Source organism: Vidua macroura, chromosome 10 (genome assembly GCF_024509145.1).
Source record: "Vidua macroura isolate BioBank_ID:100142 chromosome 10, ASM2450914v1, whole genome shotgun sequence".
Classification (NCBI taxonomy): domain Eukaryota; kingdom Metazoa; phylum Chordata; class Aves; order Passeriformes; family Viduidae; genus Vidua; species Vidua macroura.
In genome coordinates, this window is record NC_071580.1 from 5,341,923 (window position 1) to 5,363,989 (window position 22,067).

Sequence of the window (22,067 nt, forward strand, 5' to 3'; positions counted from 1 at the left end):
TGTCTACATTAAATACCCTGCATTTACAGTTCAGTTAATAATCCCTTAGTTAAAGAGCTGGAATGAATCTGTCTAACACTGCCAAACATTATTGAATCCACAATGCTAACAAACTAAGTAATTGTACAGGAAAACTGTACATTTTAAATTCTGCCTCCTACTATTGAAACTACTCATTACTGCTGTGAAAGTGAAAATGAGAACCAAGATTGCTTTTGCTTGTGGACCCAAGAGCACAGACAATCTTTGCTGTGCCCCATAGGAACAGGCCAGCACTGTCTGTTGCAGGAATAATCTTCACTGCCCTCAGTGGTTTTGGTAGTTTGATAGTCTAAAGTATAGTCCTAGTGCCAGTAGTTGGCTGTGCTTGCTGTAGGCATTCATTGTGCTCAGCAGGATGGAGCTTGGATACTCTGATAGTTAATTCACTAACTTTGGTTGGCTTGGGAAAGGATCATAAAGACTGTTTGCTCAAATAGTCTCAAAAATATTCCTCACAGATTTTTTTTTTTTTTAATTCTAAATAGATGATGCCACTGGCCACTCTAAACAAACCAACCTTAACAATTATAACTAAAGAATTCAAGTGATTATAAAGTAACTGCTGTGTATGTAGTACTTGCAAAATGCCCTGTTTAATTTAGCTACTGATTTTGTTACCAAAAGGACCCATGCATGAAACCTTGGACCATAATTGTAATTTAGTAGTGCATACTCTTTATTTAATTTATCAATATTTGTTAGGGAAAAGAAAGTACATTTTACCCCACTAGTCTGTGTGAAATCCCTGGTAACTGCACCCATACTGTGATCCTAAGCAAGCTGACTTCCAGAAGGAAAATAAACAAAAACAGAAGTGAGAATACCTTTTGTCCAATGCTGAGAAATGTTACGCCTTTTTCTGCTCTGCATTTTGTTGCTTTCCTCCAGAGAGCAGGGTTATTGTCAGCAGATAAAGAATTAGAAATGTCATATTGTCCCAAACCTGTCAACTCTCACCTAAGTGGCTGTTGTGAAAATGGAAGCAAGGGCTACTCTGACATTTTGCTTTTAAATTTGCTATGCTTTTTGTAAATAATATATTGTAGTTCTAGACTTGACATTTTTTAGATCTGTTTCATTTCGATTATAATTTTCTATTCACCAGCCTCTCTGTTAAGATACTCAATTATTGAACAGGAAGCATGAAGGCAAAGTTTCTACCAGAAGGGTTTGGAGCCTTCTGTCCATATAGGAGTCGACAGTAGCTGTGTAAATATGTGGCCCCAAGTATCACTGCCTGTCTGGGAGTTCTGCTGGATTAGAAGTGATGTGCTGACTTCCTTTCATGCTCCATTCAGTATAAGGATTTTTTTTTCTATTCTTTTGGGATTCCTTAATATAACATGCAGAGCAAGTCAACTGTACTTTCAAAACAGGTACTGTGCTAACACTGAAAACATGTCAAAATGAAAATGATTTTTCTTATGACAAGTATTTGATCCCACTAATCTTCAAGTGCTGGCTGCGCTGTTCTGGTTTTGTGACTGCTTCATTGCTGAGATGTTTTGAGATTTCCTGCCTAAAATTATGCTCTTCTAAAAATACAGAATGTAAATATGAGAAGATAAGTGGGGCCAGGCACTTTCCTTCTGACAGCCTTTTACACAAATGCTGTCCCCTCAGCTCTGCCATTGCCATTTCTCAGAGCTATGTACTTTGATTCCGTCAAAAGGTGTGGTAATGAGAGCAGACATAATTATGTTTCTAAAAGCTGGTGACCACAGTCCAAATAAATGGCCTTAAAGGATGCTTTGAAAGCATCAAATAGCAGAGAAACATTTGACTTAAAGCATCTTTATTCTTTCTAAGATTCAAGCTAATGGAAAGACTGCAGTTCTGAACACCAGGTTACTAGTATCAGTATTAATTTCTTTAATGTGTTTCTGTTCCAGTGTTGCTCAGAGCTTCAAAAGTGTGGGAAGAAATCCCTGTGCTAAAAAGGCACATAGGAGAGCCTGCTTTTCTATATGTGTACACATATGTTTATACAGCCATATATAACTGAAAGGAAATTCTCCACCTCCACCTTTCAGGAAGAAACTGTGTTCAGTGAATGTTTTTCAAAGTGTTTGAACATGACTGTATATGCAAATATAGGAAGTATATCAGAAGTACCATTTCTGCCCTTGAGATCACGGGAGACCAACAAGGAGCAGCCCTGTGACTTAGGACCAGCATCAGCATTAGGCTGGGAAGTTCTGGCCCCTGCTGGAGACAAGCCTTGACATTTAATAACAGAAGGTGCAGTTCTGCCCAGTTTAACCTGCTGGGAATGACTCAGAATACACAACCTCCACCTTGGTTTCTCACTATAGAATCAGATTTTCTTTATGCTACTCAAAATGTGGCAAGAAATGAAGTGATTCAGAGTTAGCACAAGGGCATTGAAAGGGTGATCAATAAGAGCTTTACCTCTAACCTCCCTGCCCCTCTGTCTGCTGGGCATTTGTGAGGACAGGGTTGGATTGCAGTCAGCTGTACAAGACAAGATTCTTCTCCTTGCCATTTTTTCTGAAGAAATTCAGCTCTGTGAGGTAGCTGGATTCATTTTACTGATAGTGGCTCAATCAGAAAATGGAGAAAATGAAACTTGCATATCATCCCTGATGTGTGTGGTTGCAGGAGTGTGAGTTTCTAGATTGTAAAACTGCACAGGTTGCAGTTGAGTTACACAGAGCTCCAAGTATGTGCCTTGAAACCAGATGATATGAAGTGCTTTGGGAAGAGGGGTGGGAGAACTTATTTCATTCCAAACTCTATATGAAAATATTATGCACAATTAACTTCATTTTCTCTGCAATGTTCAATTACATGGTTACATGAAGACCAATTTTGCTCTGCTATTTGGGTTGTGAAACTGGGCCTTGAGAGAGCTGGACTGTAGGCTCAGCTGTGCCATAAACAAACCCATAGAGCTGCTGTAACACCAGCCCTGGCTGTTAGCAGAATTAGTCAGGAAAAAGGCTTTTCCAGCAGCCAGGGCTGTCCCCAGCAAAGGAATCTCAGTGATCTCACCTGTTGAGAGAGACTGCTGTTCTGGGATCTTTGCAGAGAGAGAGATTTGGGGACAAGATTAGAAAATTTATTTATCCAGTTGTTGTTTTGGGCTGAGAACAGAAGGCAACAATGAAATAAAAGTGAAATAATATTTTTTTAAATGTTATTTTTGTATATATGTCAAGAGACAGCAGAGAATGCTTTTTCATAGTGTAACTTATGCTGTAGATGACCACTCTACCCATCTGAATCAAGATAACACAAATTATCCCAAAAAGCAGAAAAAAAATAGAACAAACCTTACCAGTTCACCTAAATTGATGGTATTTTTTTCAGCTGTGTCTTTGTATGCCCTTATATAAAGGATGCACTCACTGCATCCTGACTTGCACTTATTACAACAATGCTAGAGAGATCTTCAAGGGAAAATGAAGGTTAATGTTGATATGTTAATGGCAGTTGTAAATCTTCCTTTGGGAACCGAAAATTTGGATCTTAAAATTAGAGACCTTTAGTTCTATCACATGAGCTAAATATGATCAATTCTTATAAGCTTGTAGTCTAAAACAAGTTCATATCTTTAAAATTAGGAAGCAATTTGATTATGAGAGCTGTGGAAACTTAATGCAGAATTTTATTTGTATGTACACAGACTAAGAAGCAATGCATTTATAAAAAGAGAATTTAATTTCATTGCAGAGCTTTGGTGGTGTGTTCAAGAGATTGAAATTCTATTTGTTGATTAGATTTATCCACAGAATAACTAAGGGAAGTTAGAAATTTGGGATGCTCCTCTCTGTTTATCTTTTACTCCTGAGCTGACCTCCTGGCCCAGATGCAAATAGAGCAGTTCTGTTAATGGTAGTGAATCTATCTTAATATTATTGGATTTAGCCTGTTGACTTCAGAGAACTTACTCAGAGGCTTAAAGTTAAGCATGTCCATAAGTCTTCATTAGGGTCTGGATTGTAGTCATTACCTGTAGAGGGAACTGATTCACGATCTCAAAGCTCAGGTGGTGGCACAGCCATGCAATGCTGCATTCAATTCCTTACAGCAATGTCACCCTGAGTATGAGTGTCTGTAAAACAACATGAATTATTAATGCAAACAGAATGGTAAAATCTGCATGAACTTGTGACATAAGCACATGAGGTGGCACTGGAGTCATAAATGCTGATGTTAATGCCAATATAACAGCATGCAACTTCCATTTTCCACATCTCTCACCCACCCATCCCTCAGCTCTGGAGCAGTCTAGCTGCAGTGCTCCTGGCCAAAGGCACTGGCTTTGCTTCTCTGTGTCAACCTTGGCCAGCACAGTCTTGGTCCCTTTGAAACATTCTTTTTCTCATGTCTAGTTCTGGGGGTTGGGACACCCACTCCTTTTTCCTGAGTGTCTGTTCCATTCCTTACTTCCACTGGGGGAAAAAAGTGAATAAATGTCACTTCTCTTTCCCCTCTCTAGCATATTTTTTTTTTCCACTGGCTAGAGCCAAAGCTGGAGTGTCTCAGAAATTAGGATGTGTAGAATAACTCCCAGGTTTTTGGCTCTTCCATGGAATAGCTTCTCCCCTGTACATGAGCTGTGTGTTCACCCCAAGCCTGTCAGGATCAGCAGGCAGCTCACCCAGGATATCCCCAGGGCTATCCCTGTGGGGATGGGGACACCTCACCCACCCACCTGCACTTATCCTGCTTTCCTGGAATGCTGCACGGCTCCATGCAAGCCACATCATGGAACTAAAAGCCCCCAGAAATGGAATTGGATTTATGGAGTGACCTATTTTGACAGGAATGGGATTTACCAAGCACCTGTTCTCAGGACATGTGAACATGAAGTGCCTGAGCCTCTGAGAATACAGAGAATTTCAGGCTGCATCTAAAATGGGAAGCAGAAGAGTGAAATTCTCCCTACATTCCCAGATTCTAATCTTATTTAAATTCACACATATCTAGCATGCAGTAATGAAAATCCTTCAGATTTCAGGGAAATCAAGATCCAGCCAGTGTGATTAATCTTGTGAATAAAAAGGTTTGGGATTAGATATTCTTTCTGTGTGACACTTCAGCAATATGCTGTTATAAAAGGCACAGCAGGAGTTAGTCTTGAAGTGTCAGAATTGCTTCTTTAGTGACAAAGCATTTATACATGTAAATTTTCAAAGAAAGTTGGCAACCCTTTTGTGGGTTCAATTTGTACCTGTCATTCACTTGCAGATGCAAATTTGAGTTACTTGCAGCTCTAATTACAGAGCTTGATTGTCATCACAAATCAGGTAGTGAGATGTGAAACTACTGAGGTTTGTGCCATCATTTGTTGTTAAAACATGAATGCAAATGTTGCCATCAAAAAGCAAAGTCGGCCAGGGCTTTGCCCTGCTGATAAGTATGAATATTACAAATAAGTGCAATATGGAAATAAAAGGAATTTAATGAGTGCAGATGTGTGTGAATAACAAGGAAAGGAGTGAGTGTGTGGTAAAATCAGGACAGTAAAAAGGGAAATAAAAAAGAAGTAAAAAGATTGTTTTGTCTGTTGCAGCAAAGCACAACAAAAGAAGGAGATATTTTTTTCATTTAAGTGCTTCTTAGACCCAGCTGCCTTTTGTACCTTCCAAATTTATCTTCTCTGAGGAATCTGAGTTCTTTTATTTTTGCTGAGAGCTTTCTAATTTTCAAGTGAAAGAAGATGAATTTATAAAATTATTCACCAGATAACTATTGTGCTGTAACTTTCTCTTCTGTCATTACATATATGCTTATTCATAGAGAGTTATATTTCAATCTCAACACATAAGAATTTGATTTTTCTTCACAGAAAATGTTGAGGTGTGAAGATTGTTAATTATAACCCTTCATTAATTTCTTTCAAATTAAAAACTGGAGATAGGTACAACATGTTATTGTGCCTCAGCTAACATCTGCTAGACAATGATAATTCAAGACAAATTTGTGGTTTGTTTTAGTTGGAGAATTTGTTGCACAAAAATAATGGTAGAAATAACAAAGAATTGATTATTTTATATTTGGAACCAAAGGTAGTGTCTAAAAAGATGAGGTAATTTCACTTCACAGATTTTCAATGCTTGATTAAGAAATGGGCTAATGAAGAAGAAATAGCAGTAGCTGGCTGGGGGCACTCACATAAGTTTGAAGATAAATATGTAATATCACATTCCGCAGTGTTGCAACCCACTTGGTGGATTTTTCTACAAGTATAATTTCAGCAGTCAGCCTCAGTCTTGTCTCTCCCCCTTTCCATCGAGCAGAGACACCTTACCTCAAAGAACAATTATTGCTATGGTGATTTCTAAATTACTGGATCCATAGAGCCTACTTAACCTGATGTTTTTTCTTCCCCACTTTCCTCATTACTGAAGGAGCACATTTTGGCCCGAACAATGGCTGTATACATCAGCCCTGATTTATTAAGTTTAGAGGATTTGCACTGTTGTTTTACAAAATGGTGTCAACTTGCAGCATGACTCTATTTGATGATGAATAGCTTTCCCAGGCCAAAGAGCTAATGACATCCAGAGCTTCCGTGCCTCCCGCACTCCTGCAGCCCGAAAGGCCATGGATAATTTCTGCCGAATCAAGCCCATAAAGAGAGAATTTATAATCAGCTTTAATGTATTTGGGAGCTAAAGTACCTTAGCCCTTCATCAAAGGGAATGATAAAAACCAGAATTAATATGGCTGGATTTAATTATTTCTGAGAGCATAATTACTCTTTAGCTAACTGGACAGGAGGTGTGTTATTTCTCTTACTTTGAGCAGAGGAAAGGCATCTGCAAGCACACAAGTCACCATCAAGATCTAAAAATGCATCATGTTAGTGCCTTAGCATTGATTGCAATACAAACAGAATAAATATTTGAATAATAATTTAAATAATGCAAGAACTATTTTTAAATTAAACTAGTGTAGGCTTCGTTAGGAGTGCCTCCTGCACACAGAGTTTTTTTAGCTTTTGTAGCAAGACTATTCCTTGCCTTTAGGAAACATAAAATGCAGTAATCACTTTCCCCCCTTTTTAAAGTGACTTAGGGGTCTAATTTCCCATTAGAATTAATGAGAGTTATGGATATGCACCAACATGAGACTAAACCTTAGAGAGCCTTTTGATAAGTAAATCATCTTTGCATCAGCATTTTAGAGGCTTTAGTATCCTCTTTTCCCCCCATTAGTTATGGTACCTGATTACTTTGCTGATATTTAATATTTATTACATAAACTTCAGCTAAAGTTTAGGATGGCATATTAAGGCAGCATTATCTGTTTGGGGGCTTGTGAGTTAAACATAGTAAAATCCTTTTTTTTTTGTAATGGATGCCCATTTTTGAAAGTGAAATGCTCAAAAAGTAAGATTAATTGGGCCTTCACAAAGGTTGAGAGGAGGCTACAGTAGAAAAACAGCGAAAAGTAACTGGAGTCAAAAGACTTCTGGAAATCATAGTTTTGTAAAATATTCCTTTTTGTTTCATTGGCCCATAGTCTATTATATCTTAGTATCAATATTCTTAAAACTAGTTTCTGTTACCTGAAAAGAATATTAAAATGATGGAAGAACCCTAAAATATCATATATTGAATGAACAGTCAGTCCTAAAGAAATAAACCTAGTTGGGGGTACATTTAATTTACAAAATCATAAGGTATCTGTAGAATATTAATTGAAAGCTGCAGAAAATATCTAAAAATTATACACCTACTAAGCAATTTTAGTTCTGATTTATTTTCACTTAAAAAGGCTATTGCTGCTACATTTTGTAGGTTCTTGCCGTAAGATTTTATTCTGTTTATCTGCTTGTGATTTCAGAGTGTTTTCCTGTGTGAGGACTCAAAACATCAATCTTTCTTTATGATCATCCAGACACAGTGAGGCTGTTAGAGTAATCAGTTATCTGGAGAATCAGAAGCAAGAGCCATTTGTTACTGATTTTAGAATGAGAGTTATTGCTGAAAGGGGTGGAATTCTAATCCAGAGCTTCTCTTAATACCACTTTCACAACTTCAGAAAGTGTCTTCAGCACCTGAACGTGGAGCAGGCAGCACAGATCATAACAAAGCTCTGCCTCCTCCCAGAGTACTTCAGGCTGAACCTCTTGATTTTGCCCTTTTAGACAGCCCTGTGCACACTGGGTCTTGAGCCAGCTTCTTTTAGGGATTGCCCAGCAATTAAAAAAATATAAATTAATCTTCACAGCACCTCTTTGTGCTTAGATAAAATATAAGGAGGTTCACGCCTGCTACGAGAGGGCCAAACTCTGCTTTGGTTTCTTGGACTCAGAGCATTATAGTTCCAGGAAGCAGAAAATCTCTCTGAAGATGTAATAGATTGTATTTGCAGACCAGAGTGAACTTGTGGGAGAAATAATCTCTCATCTGTTTCTCAGGCACTGTGAGTGGTGCCTGGTGGCTCTGCCACGTGTCTCCACGGGGATGAGTCCTGCTGCTTGGGGGATGTAGGGAGCAGAGCCCTTGGATTGTGAAACAGATCTATGGCTATATTAAAAAACATGTTTAATTTATGACAATTTAAAAATAGGTCAGCCCCTTTGCAAAAAGGAATTGTCAAGCACTGGAACAGGCTGCCCAGGGAAGTGGTTGAGTCACCATCCCTGGAGGTATTTAAAAGATGTGTGAGTGTGGCTCCTGGGGACATGGCTTGGTGGCTGCCTTGGCCGTGCTGGGTTAATGCCTGAGCTTTTCCAACCTAAACAATTCTATGATTTTAAGGAAGATGGTCTAATTTTTTAAAAAAAGTTTTTCAGAGAACCTCAGAACTGCATAAACATGAAAATTATCCAGGTCATTTTTAAAGCTAGCCCCAGTCGTGCTTTACCATATTATAAAATCAGAAATGGTATGAGACCAGACATTTACATTGAGGTGGTTGATGCACTTTGTAATTGAAGTTGAGATCTGGAACCATGATCTACACTAACTACCTGCCAAAGGCCAGCTAGTAAAAAAAATGTAACATACACTGTCTTGGTTTCATCTAGAAGATAAATTGCCCATCTCTATGCAGGTTATTTGGAGAGATGTGTGTTGTTTGCCTTTCCAGATGCCACTTTGTTCCTTTCTGTTGACTTTTAAAATTCAAAATATAAGAAGCTACTAAGAACATGTGTGTGTGTGTGTATGTGTGTGTGTGTATAAATATATATATCCTTGCCTGTGCCTGCATCTCCATTCTTAAGTACAATGCTCTTACCATTCTTAAATTCACCCTTCCTGTTCTCTATGTTGAAAACTCATCATGAAAATATTGTAATTCTTTGCTTAGAGGTTTTATTCTTCTGATTTTATTCTTTTAGAAGTAAAGTTGTTACGGTATGAAAATGCTGGGCAGAGAGATATTTGAATGTGTGTGTTTGGATCAGGACACATTATCCAGATACCAAATATTGCAAAGATTATATCTAGGGCTTGGGGTAGGAAAAACTTGCATTACCAAGGCTTTCAACTGAAGAGAGTGATTGTTACAGGTGTGATTATAAAAATGCTTGTGTTTTATTTATGATGTATAATTCTAGTGTTCTGTATTTAGAATGAGTTAAAAACTATACTCCTGACAGATGCAGGAATTAAGGTATTGAGCTTTGGTTTTCAACAATACGGTCCAGTTCCCACATTCACAGTTCAAGTCTCATGGTACTTCATGGTTTTTTTTTTTTTTTCTCTTTCTTAAACCCATGCACCTGGTAAAAACATTTTATGATTTTTTTTAAAAAAATGCATCACTCAAATACATGGTATTTTGCCTATAAAAGACAACTTTAATGCTGAATGACTAATACCCTGTAAAATAACAGAGAGCTTTTTAAATACAAATGTTTTAATACTCCACAGTGCTTAGATTTAATGCATGTCTCTTGCCTACATCTACTGCAAATATCAACACATACTGTTCATCTCTTTTTTTTGTTGTTGTTTTTGTCTATTGCTATTTTATGCATGAGGAAGTTCTTGTTTTCTACTCTGTGCTTGGCTGGCTTTTTCTTTTTTTGTTACTTAGCCCTGCGTTTCTACTGATTGCTTTTTCGCATGCAAATTACAGAATGTCATGGAAATGAGAGAGCTCTGAAAAAAAAGGAAAGATAATGCTGAGTTTCAACTGTCTTTTGTTTGTGCGTAAGTGTGTAAAATATATGACATGGAAATATTTTCAGAATGGCCTTTGACTTTCCTTCTGGTGTATATTTTTATTTCTCAGTAAAGGAGTGGGCATTTTTCCCATTGGAAAACATGATAAATCTATAAATACTTGTTCATAATACAGGTGTTGGGCATAAAGGAATTTTGTCTCGTCACCCTGTCATGGAGATAAGGAATTATGAACCTGGATACGTGGCCCAAGCTAAAATTTCAATTCAATACAAATTTTTGCATGAAACTCTGGCCCCATTGAAATCAATGGCAAAAGTCATTGTCTTCAGTTGGTCTGGGATTTCATCCTTGTTTCTGGTTTACATATGGATTTTCATGTTTCTTTACAAATATCTCAGCAGGTAGTCAAAGGTTTCAAGGATATCTACAGTTCTATTTAAAAGAGAATGTGATGAATGTGTTAAAAACCCCCTAAAATTAAACCTGTGCTTATCTTTATATAAAGCATGAGCTTAAATGGTTGAATTTAGAAATGTGAATTAGCATTTGACAGAAAATATTGTTCTAACCAACTGTCAAGACTTTTATTAACCACCTTATTGCATCAAATGCAAGAGGTAATTTGGCAGTTCATGTCTCCACTATTCATAATTACAGCAACAGGAAAAAAACAATTAAATGAAGTGGATAACTACAGTCTATGGCAGGGTATGCTTTTAGTAAACAAGCTTTGATTCTTCATTTAAAAACAATAAAGCACTGGGCACTCCCTGCTTCTCGTGCTAGATGTTTCTAATAGCCATACCCTCGAGGGAAGGTTTTGCTGTAATGTTTGAAAAACTTAATGAAAAATGGGTCGTTATAAACTAAGATTTCCCTCCCTGAAAATGTTTTTCTTGAGACGTCCGTGGGAATTTAATATTCACTGTTTTTTTTCCTCAGTCTTGTATATTCTTGAATTGTCTTTTTTCCTCCATTTTCTCCGTTCTTAATCCTAGGTCCCCTTACAAAGAAACAGACAGATGATTTAGGTGATAATGACGGTGCTGAAGATGAAGGTATTTTTTGCCGCCAAACTGATTTGCATGACAAGGATCCCTGAAAATCTTTTTTCTCCCCTCTTTTTTTGACTTCTTGTCTTCTTTTGAAGAGTTTTTTTGTTTTTTTAATTCCCATTTTTGATGTGTTTTGTCTTCTTGCTTGTTGTTATACATATATATTTTTAATTTTTTAAAAGAAAGAATGTTGTTAAGTTCTACGTTTTGATACAAAACAGTAACAATATTTAAAAAGGAGGGTTTTTGTTTTCTTGAAATGGACTTTTGATATGTTGCATCCCACCTTTTGACTGAATTTTGTCCATACAATTTAAACTAACACTCTTTTAAAGTTTCTCTGTACACCTTTTTGCATGTTTTCTAACCCTATGTATTTCACCAAGTACAAAGATGTTTCTTTTTTTTCACTGACTGATCTCAGTTTGATAAAGATAGAAAATATTGCGTTTATAAAAGGAAAAATTCAGAAAATTCTTTAAAAGTGTCTCTTAAGCAACTGAACTTCCCCAAATGCCAACCCATCTGCATTTAGGCTGCAATGAAAAAATCAAAATATATTAAAGGCTACCTCACCTCCCTCCAGAAGGGAGGCAGCACTGCCTGTTGGTGAAGCTTTGTGGAGCTAAATTAAAACTAGAACAAACTGATCTCTTCTGTTTTCTGCAAGCATACAAAGATGCTGATCTACTTGAGCTGACCCTTAGAAAACCCTATTACCAAGTCAAATCAAAAGTTTGAAATGTCAAGCATATTATTCTGTTCATAAATTATGTCTGTTGATCATGAAGCTATGCAGATTTGATATTTTTTCAGGGCTATGAAAATGGTAACAAGGGGCTCTTTTCCTGAGCAGTCTCATCCCTTCAAGTAGATGTGCTTCAGAGTTCTGAATCTTAAACACACACTTGGTATGGTTTATGGTCAATGAGTAAAACAAATTACCATGTAGGACTGGTAGAGTTGCTGCTAGCTTCTCTCTTCATATTGGGGGTGGCAGGGGGAAGTTGGCCAGATACTAAAGATTAAACTTCACTTGTAGACTGAAAGGCTCTTTACTAAGAAGTTTTTCATCACAGATAACATCAACTACTTAACTTAAACAGAAGCAGAGTCTTTCCAGAAAAGATTAAGGAAGGCAAAATTGAGCATTTAACTTACCCAATAATTGAACACAGATTTTGTCACAATTTTATGACTGATTTATGATCCTCTACTGGATCTGTATGTTAAGCATGTGAATGAAAGCCCACCAACTGGGCTAAAATTTGCAAGATTTGATGATTTTGATAAATTGGAAATCTCCTTTGAAAGCTCTCCTGTGGTGGTTTAAGCCAGCAGGCAGCTAAACAGCACAGAGCCAGTCACTTACTCCTCCCTGGGGGAGAGAACTGGGGAAGGAAATATAAAAGTAAAATTATTAATTGAGATAAGGACAGTTTAATATGACAGAAATTAAATGAAATAATAGCAATAATCGTGATAAAACAATGAGGATATGCCAAACATGTGGTGCACAGAGCAATTGCTCACAGCCCCTGGCTAAGATGTTCAGCAGCTCCTGAGCAGTGACCCCCAGCCAGCTTCCCCCAGGTTACATGCTGAGCATGATGCCATGGGATATGGAATATCTGGAATTTCCCTTTGGCCTGCTGGGCTCAGCTGTCCTGGCTCTGTCCCCTCCTAACCTCTCATGTCCCCCCAGCTTACTTGCTGGGGGGGTGAGGAGCTGAAAAGTCCTTGCCTTGGTGTGAGCAACCACTGAATATCAACATTATTCTCACCCTAAGTGCACAAATTAACTCTATCCCAGCTGAAATCAGGCCACCTGCTATTCAGAGCTAATTATGACCATTCAGATCCTCCCAGCTTTATGAAGTCAGGACATTTGTACATGAGTCCATGACAGAATATTGCAAGGGAAATTCTTATGAAATCTTAAAAATCTGTGATAGTGAATTAGTCATTACAAAAATTACTCTGTCTTGTTTTAACAATATGTTTTAAGAAACCATTTGAAATTTGGGCTATTCACCCAGTGGGCCTTAACAGCTCTCCTAAATTGCTGTATAATTGCCAGGACAGATGCTAATAACATCAGGTTTGTTGAGTTCTTCTCTGCTTAAAAGAGACTCCTCAGTTTACTGAAATTCAGCAGAGAGTGGTTGCTGTCAGAAAGTGCCTTAGTAGGTAGGCTCAGATGAGAGGAGGGATCTCAGTCTGCTGAGAACAAGTGTCCATGTCAGGGAAAACCTGTCTCCTGCTCTGACAATTGTAGGAGAGAGAAGAAGGGCTGTAAGAACACAGCAGTCAAACTAGAGGGGAAGAAGCACATTTACAGCACTAATAAATCTCTGTAATTTATAGGACTGGGATTAATTTTCTCTGGCGTACAAGTGACAGTTTTGTTCTCCTTTCTGTGCCAATAGAAGAGTGCAGGCAGTAATTAGAATTTTACTGCTTCCGAGAGGCACAGAGAGACAGGGAAAATTTAAATTTTTATGATCACTAGACACTCAAGACTGCTGGGATGTCTGCTGGCTTGATAGAAGCCCTGTCTGCTGAGACCACGCATCTCCCAGTGGAGAAGGAGGATCAGATGTCCTGCATTTTTGTGAACCTGCTCTTTTGTGAAACTCTAGCACCTGTTGCACGTGCAGAACCAAAGAGTTCACAAACTTAGTCGTATGTGTTTGGGTATAAGTAGCAGGAAAGAGAGAGGCCAAGCAAAGGGTCACCTTAGCTGGCTAGTTTTCTGCTAACCTGTCCTTCAAAGCCTTCACTTTTTGTAGTATGGTAGATTTTAGGCAGTGTAAAATCCTTCAAACAAACAGCTGTGGAAAAAATAAAAGAAATGCTAAATGATGAAAGTGGAGCATTAGGGAGAGTGAGCTGTACATGGTGCAAAACAACTGCTTTCAGATAGCCATAGAGTCCATGTTATAAAAACAAGGCCCAGTGATTTCTAAAATGCTCAGGACAGTCTCTACATAAAAAAATCCAGAGATCTCATGTTATTTATTGTATTATATCTTTCTAAAGAAGATCTTCCATAGCATCTGCTTGTAGCAAACATCTGGAGAGCATTTTGTGTTGTGCCACTCAAATATCTGAGTTTGATTAGAAGATTTCCCTTTAAAGCACTGTTCAATAATCCTACTCCCATCAGCTGCTGCATGCCACTGCCACAGTGTTGTGATCCAGACCTTGTCAGCACAAGCACTGGAGTCAGCAATCAAACTTGGATCTCTGGTATGTGCTGCAACCAGTAGACCAGGCTTAATTAGATCATTTTTCATTTTTGTTTTCAAAAGACCCAAAGGCAGTAGTGCACATTACCAGCTAATGATCTGCAAATTTGCTGTTTAAAAAATGAAGGTGTTTTCAAATTCTATGAGTGTGAAAAGTCAGAAATCATATAAATGCCGTTTTTTCCCCAGTCTGGATGCATTATTCTTTCTGTTTAACCCTTTCATTCTTACACTTCTATTGCTGTTTACTGTTTTCAGTAAATATTGAACAACTTGAGCAGGCACTAAAAACAAGAGTAGCAAAAGCATTTGCAACCAGTGAGCACTGGGGCTTTCCCTCTTTATAGCAGTGGTGGATTTGCCCATTTGCTAACCTTCAGCTATGCAATATCTAGTGCAGATGCAAGGTTTACCTTCAAATTTCTCATCAGTTACACAAAGTGTACCTTCCCTGGTCTGGAAACAAGGCTTAGTTTTAAAAATTAAAATATTTTAATCTTATTGTCTTGTCTTAGTCTTAATTTTGGTCAGATAATAATTTAATTTGGCAAAAAAAAATAATAAATATCAAAAATCAGTTACCCTTAGTTCCTACCCACTAAAATCCTAAACATGACCTAAAATATGGCAACACGAATCATTAACCAGCCAATGTACTCTGGGATCAGAACTGGACTTCTAAGTAGTGAGTGTTGTATAAAATATCCATGAAGGATTGCTCACAAATGAATTCTCATCCACTGCTCTATCATACACACCTTGCCTGGCACATCAATCTGTAAACCTTAAATCCTTATTTAGTCCCCAGTGCTGTTTGAGCATCTCTCAGCTTTTAATGCATTCAGCCTCACAGTGTCCCCCTGCAATACAGGAATGCTGCTATTCCATTTTTAGAAAGAGAGAATACAGATGCTAAGTCTGAGGAAGGCAGACACCATGTCTGCTGCTGAGAGCACATGCCTCAGAAATGGGGTCTGCTCTGCAGTTGATAGATGCTTCTGCTCTTCCCTCCTCCCTTTCAATTTCTCCTGTGGAAAAGGAGACAGATTAGGAACAGATGCTGCTGTTTGCTCACAGGCTGTAACTGTGATGATTCTCATAATTTAGTCTGGTCCTCTGTCTTGTATGGGCTATTGGACTTTGTTGAAGGAAGTTCTTGGTCCAGAGCATGTTTTAAATCAAAAAAGCCAGAAACCAGCTCAAATTTTAAGTTGCTAATGACACAGAATTCATTTACAAATCCCCTCTTATGCCTAACAGACTGCAGTGCCATTGGAGTGAAGGAGTACACATTGCGGAGTTGAGGCTCTCCACAGCCCCCTGCCACTCCATTGGTACTGAAATACTCTGGGATGCCAAGTTTGGCATTTCATCTGCCTTCAGCTGTCATGGTAAGAAAGAGGGGGAGCAGCACTCTCTCTGTCTGGCACTGGTTACACATTTTTGGACTTGGGAGATCAGCAAACAGCAGAACACATTTGTCTGCCCTGCAAAGCAACCACATGCTCCAGCCTTGATTATAGCCTTCAACGAGAGCCAGCCAGGCTGGGGGAGCACAGATCTGACCACTTTGGCTGAGCTTGTTGACTGGTGCACATAGCCAAATTCATGATTCGTGTTCCTCCTGTCACCCATTCATGTTAGCTCCGTGATTTCCTCTCCAGAGTACAGCTTCCAGTGCCACTTGCACATTAAATTGTGCTGATTATATTTTCCCTTTACACACAGACACTCTGCTCAAATTGTGTCAAATTTCTGTGGTGATGTTATTAATACTTGAAAACATGCATGATAAAATTTTGACAGACCTTTAATTTAAGTACCTCTTTAGGGCTCCATTTTACTTTCAGCACTGCCAAGCATTGCTTGTACAGTGAAGAGTCTGTCAGCTTTTGCATTTCTAACCATCATCCTTTAAAAATTTAAAATAACTGCTTACCTGGCTATTGAGGTCCTACTCTAATGGGAATCTGCTCCAGATGTTTACCAGTAAAAGCTTTGGCCTTTTTCATGCTAGGATAGCATTCATATAGTCCTCCATCAGGATCTCAAATAATTTTCAGGTGAAGGTACTTAAGGGTTTGAGAGTGCACAAAATGATTGCCTGGTTTGACAGGTAGGACAACAAACAAAGGGAGAGAATTCTATTTGTCTGAAGCCTGATGGATGCAGACTGTATTTTAAAATAGAAAACATATCTGAAACTCCTCACAGAAACTCAATAGTTACTTTAATAATATCAGGGTATCTAGTTTTATATCTCATTTTAAAAATGTGGCATTAATGGATGGTTACATATTAGGACTAAGTGCACTAGTTTATTAAGTGTTAGTGCATCTATAAGGCATCTGATGGATTCAAACTGAAAGGTCAAATGCTGTTAAAAGGCTTTAAAATTATTAAGAGTAGCAATGACTGGTACCGTGCTCTACTTAAATATTTTTTACAAAAGCTTATGGAAGAGTTACACACATATTCACATATCCACATAGCACCCTATGGAGGGCACACACAGGTTTTGCACTAACTAATCTGAAAGTTTTCCACTGTTCTAGTGGTGTTTCATGTTCAAAGCCCAAGATTTACTTAACAATCTGCATCAAGCTGTCACAATTTTTTATGCCATCTAGAAAAGCAATGCCTGTGACATCGGTGCTAAACTAATTATCTTTTTGTGTGAAGTTGTCTCAAGGTAGGCTTTTTTTCCTTTCCCATTTTGGTTGTTCCCTGCAGATTATGCTTGTTAAATCACGTGGCCAATTCACAGCAGTTTTGAATGACTGAAGCTATAATTATGTTTTGTTATATATGACAATTGTGACTGATATTCACAGTCAGACCTGGTTCCCTGTTGTGTAATATAACAAACATAGAATAAAAGTCAGCCCCATTCCTAAATTGTCTGTAACGCAATTAAGATAAGACATAAAAAGTAGATGCAACAAACATCAGAAAGGTACAAAAGAGAATGAATAATAGAAATAATTACAAGAAAGTTAATGTATATGTAATATAAATGGTTATTCTCTGCTGTACAGTAAGATCTACTTAGATGTTTTATGAACTAGCAATTTAAAGCCAAACAAATCATAGCACTCAAAAATTATCTTATGTGTGACTGAAACCAGAACTGAGTTGAATTTGAGAAGGATTTTTAGCAGTGCTATCTTTGCCTATGTCTTTGAAAAGATGAATGTATCTGTTTTTAATTAAAGCAACACTTAATAAAAAGCAATAAAAGTGCAGAACACAACTAAATTAAATCAGTCTATAAATCTACCCTTTGCAGAAATGCCACATTTACACCTAAAGTCTTCAGGTTCAGAATGAGCTACAAACACAAATAACTATTAATCTGCATCCATGAATAACTATTAATCTGCATATGAAAATGTAACTACAGTGTCCTGAGATCACTCCAGCACGTGCATAAAAAGGACTGACACCAGCCTGAAGGAAAAAAAGAAGGATATATCATTTATGGTCAGGTTTTGAAAAGTACCTGACTACCAAAAATATCAATTATTTACTTCATTGAGTTGGACACTTAACTTCAATAATCACTTTTGAAAAGTGCATCTTTCTGCCACTTTTGTACCAATACACAAAAGTGTTCTCCTCACAGAGTATTATCCTAATTCTTCCTCCAGTTTAGTTTTAAAGGACGAGAGCTTTCATGGAGGAACATTTTAAGGAATCAATTCTTGATTACAATCTGATTTTTTTTTCCTCTCTTCCTTCAATCTTATCATTTAATAACCTCAGTTGCTAATACCATATGTACTTAAACAGCACTCTCCCAGCTGAATATTTGCACCTTTCAAATATTCCTGGCTGTAGAGTGCAATGGGTATGAAACCTCTGACTAAAATGCAGTGATCTTTCTTTTTCCCATGAAAAGCTCCACAGCTTTGTATAATCCATAGCCCAAAGTGCCACCAGCCTCAGCTGCATACCCTGGCTGATGTCTCCAGCCCTAGATCACTGCCCAAGACACTCAGATGCAGTTTTCCTTTTGTAGGAGGCATTCCTCTTATGGCTGATGGCTTTGGCAAAGCAGCATGAGGAACATTCATTCTGCATGTCGTTTGCTCTGACATGGCACCGAGGCAGAGCTGAAAACTGGCCTCCCCTGATCCATCTGATCTGTAATCTGTACAAGGATAAGAAAAGAACAATATTGTAGAGACAGAATTACTCAAAGAATAACTTTCTTATTTATGAGATTTTTATTCATGAATATGTGCTTCATTTCTCAGATAAAGGACACTCATTCTTTTCTAAATATTCCAGTATTATTTTCCAGATATACAGGCCAGTGATACCAACATTTCATTGCTGTTCACAGTTGGTGCTCTGTAATTCTATGTAATTTTAATTAAAGAAGAATTCTGAGACAGTTTCCCCCTGTGTTACCATCAAGCATACAATTAACTGTGTACAATTTCTGCTGGGAACAGTCACACAGTCATTTCAGATTAATAATTTATTATTGCTTCCATATTTGTATATAAAAAAAAAAGGCAGCATAGACTAAGAATAAGCATCTACTGGAAACAGTATATGAATTTGGAAAGACTTTTTCTTCAGTGTAGATTCTAAACCTGAGAAGCTCATAACTCCATCCTATAGACAGTGAAGATAAATTATATCTGTATCTTTTCACTCTGAAAGTTGTATGTTGGAAAGCCCTCACTAAAAGCACAATCAAGGAGAGCAATACAAGCAATTTCATGCACAACCTTTCATCATCTTTTTGGTCTTGAATAAGTGATTGTTCTAGTACTTCCAATATTGAAGATCCAATTTCTGATCTTGACTGTTCTGGCATTTTCTTCAAATCAGAATCAATATAAAAGTAATAGTAGCAGTTGGCTTTTTATAAAGAGAAACATCTGTGCTGCTGTTTTTCAACTGATTCCAAAAGCAGGGTTTTTAGTGTAGCTGCCCCCACCTACTCCTTACAGCGCCTCAGAAACAATTCCAACAGTTCTGCAGAGAGCTCCCTTGAAAGCTTCTAAGCTAAGATCCCTCCAAATCAAAGGAATAAACAATACATCTGAGGTTTCTTCAAACGCTGAAGGAAGCAATCAGAGAAGTTACTTGAAAACTGTCATAATGACAAAAAAAGTGGTTTTGAATCAGAATGTTCAGAGCAGTTCATCACTGGGAAATTTTCCTATGCTCTCTCGCTATTGGCTTTTTTGATTTTGAGGGACTAGTATGGCATATTAAGATTTGGGTGGGGGAAGAGACTCAGGCATCCAGTAAATCAGAACAAAATGCAATTTAATCAGATGTAAGAGTTTAAATTTACACCTAAGCTGATTTATTTCCTGTCCAACAGAAAATCCCTAACTTTTAAAAACATATCAGCCCATACTAACTATTTTGAATTGGTACTCAAGAACAATTCTCCTCAAGAGGAGTAACACTGTTCATATATCCAAAATTTTATTCTGAGTAGATGCATCCATTTGCAAATAGGACTGTTTGAGGATGGAGGGATACCTAAATCCAAGCTCAAAACAGTAAGACAATATCTAATTTTGTTGTCTGAGAGCTTCTAACATTTTAAAACTGTTCCCTGCCTTTGATGTCAGTTTTCAGAGTCTTGCAATTTTTTTGAAGGCAGGTGGGGATTTTTCAGTACTGTTTCAGGCAGTTATTTTTTTCAAATATTCAGTCCTTTTCATGATTTAGGAAATTAAGAAGTACCCATGCACCTTAAACTTCTGGCTACCCTGAAGTTATCAATAATCTGAATTCAAGCTCTAAGTGCTAAACAACTTTCAAGTACTTTTTGAACTCAAACTTCAGATCCATCCAAAGACAGCTGTTTGTACACCCCTTTTACAAATTAGTGGACTGGAAGAAACCTATACTTTTATGTATGAGCAGAAATCTTTTCCTTACTATGTTGGATTTCCCTTAGCTTAGAGAACAGAAAGTTGCACTGAGCTTTCAGAAGCGTTCAGCCAAAATGAGCTCACTCTTATGTTAGTAGGCATTACCTAGAAGACACCCAATTCAGCAGGGTCAGAGCAGTGTCTCACTGCATTTGAGCAAACATGTTACCATTTTCAGTTCCTTTCTGCTTTTCAGAGTGTTTCAAAAACAGGAGGTTTAGTTACGAGCAAGCCACAAAGGAACACTTGTGCCCACCTGCCCATTTCCTTATGTAAAAGATGTTGCTTGAGAAACACTTCGAGAAAAAGATAACCTCACTAAAATAAAATTTAAAAATTAAAATATTGCATGTATCTTCTTTGGTGCTTTCTTGAGATAAAATGTGTCTTAATATTTTTTCCAGACATTCGGGACAGTGGGGGACCTAAGCCTGTGATGGTGTATATTCACGGAGGGTCCTACATGGAAGGCACTGGAAATTTATATGATGGCAGTGTTCTAGCAAGTTATGGGAATGTGATAGTCATCACAGTCAACTATCGCCTTGGGGTACTTGGTAAGAAGCTTTCAGCTTTCCACTAATCCCTGCTATCTGCAATGCAATTCATATTATATGTGAGAATGTACTTTAAAAAAGGCAGAAGAGAGACAAGAAGTATTTTTAAATTTTCTTTGTCAAATATAAGGTTTGTATTCTGGGGATAAGATATAACGACATTGCAGGTATTTTCTGGAAGAGCCTGCTGGAAGAGCATGCTGCATGAAACAGGTATTCCCATTGCTGAGCTATCCAGGCAGAAGGGGTTCTTTCTTTTTTTTTTTTTTTTTTTTTTTTTTTTTTTGTTTGTTTGTTTGTTTGTTTGTTTCTGTGAATAACACTGATGCTTTAATTCATAGACAAGTAAATTAATTTTTAAAAAACTTTTAAGCCACTTTTAAGCCATAAAGAGTAGGGTTTGCTATTGGAATGAAAGAGACTAACTTTTAAGTACCACGATTTTTTCATGCTTTGAAAAAGTGAAGGATCTTATGAAAGCATCTTTTTATGTGTTTGTTTTGAGCTTCATTGTGGTTTTGAGAAGTGGTATGGGTGTCATTCAAGTACCTCCAGTATTTCTTTTCCAGATAATGAATTAGAGAATGAAAGACTTACCTTTGATTGTTTCAAATTCATTCAATAGAACGTGCTCGTGCTGTTGGTAGAGGTGTGTGGTCTCCCTCTGGTACCTTGTATTTATGGAAAAAAAATTACTCTGCTATTTTCTCAGAATAGTCACATGCATGATAAAGTCCACCAGCCCTTGAGACAGTATGATTGTTAGGGGGTTCTGCAGATTCCACCAAACTATTGCATGCCAAAGCTCCTGAAAGCAGGAGTTGGGTCCTGGGATAGAATGGAGATCAGAACAGTAACTTCAGAATACTTACACAGGTATAAGGGCATTCCCTGTAACACCTGTAACAGCAGAGAACTTATTCTGAAGACCAGTCAATTTTATTTTCAAATGTCTGCTACTCTGCTTTACTTTTGCATTACTGGTTTTTGTCATTGCTCTGTTCTTGGTGTTTTGAATTTGGTTACAGTCCCCAAATGCATTGGTTCTGCTTTGCTCATCTGGGTAATTATCTTCCAACATTTCCTTTTTGTTAAAAATTTGACTTCCTAATTTCAGGGGGAGGGAATGGATTTT

The 22,067-nt window shown here is 37.6% G+C and overlaps 1 protein-coding gene across 4 annotated transcripts in view; it reads left to right on the plus strand.

Annotated features, from left to right (window-relative positions):
* The window catches only part of NLGN1 (neuroligin 1), a 297,081-nt gene that overhangs the window by 84,908 nt on the left and 190,106 nt on the right, over window positions 1-22,067 (plus strand). For 3 of the 4 annotated variants that reach the window (XM_053986500.1, XM_053986502.1, XM_053986504.1), the window contains 2 exons: window positions 11,159-11,218; window positions 20,780-20,932. In XM_053986500.1, the coding sequence (XP_053842475.1) occupies window positions 11,159-11,218; window positions 20,780-20,932 (213 nt within the window). The remainder of the gene's footprint in view (window positions 1-11,158; window positions 11,219-20,779; window positions 20,933-22,067) is intronic. The other variant, XM_053986503.1, reaches the window with a different exon arrangement.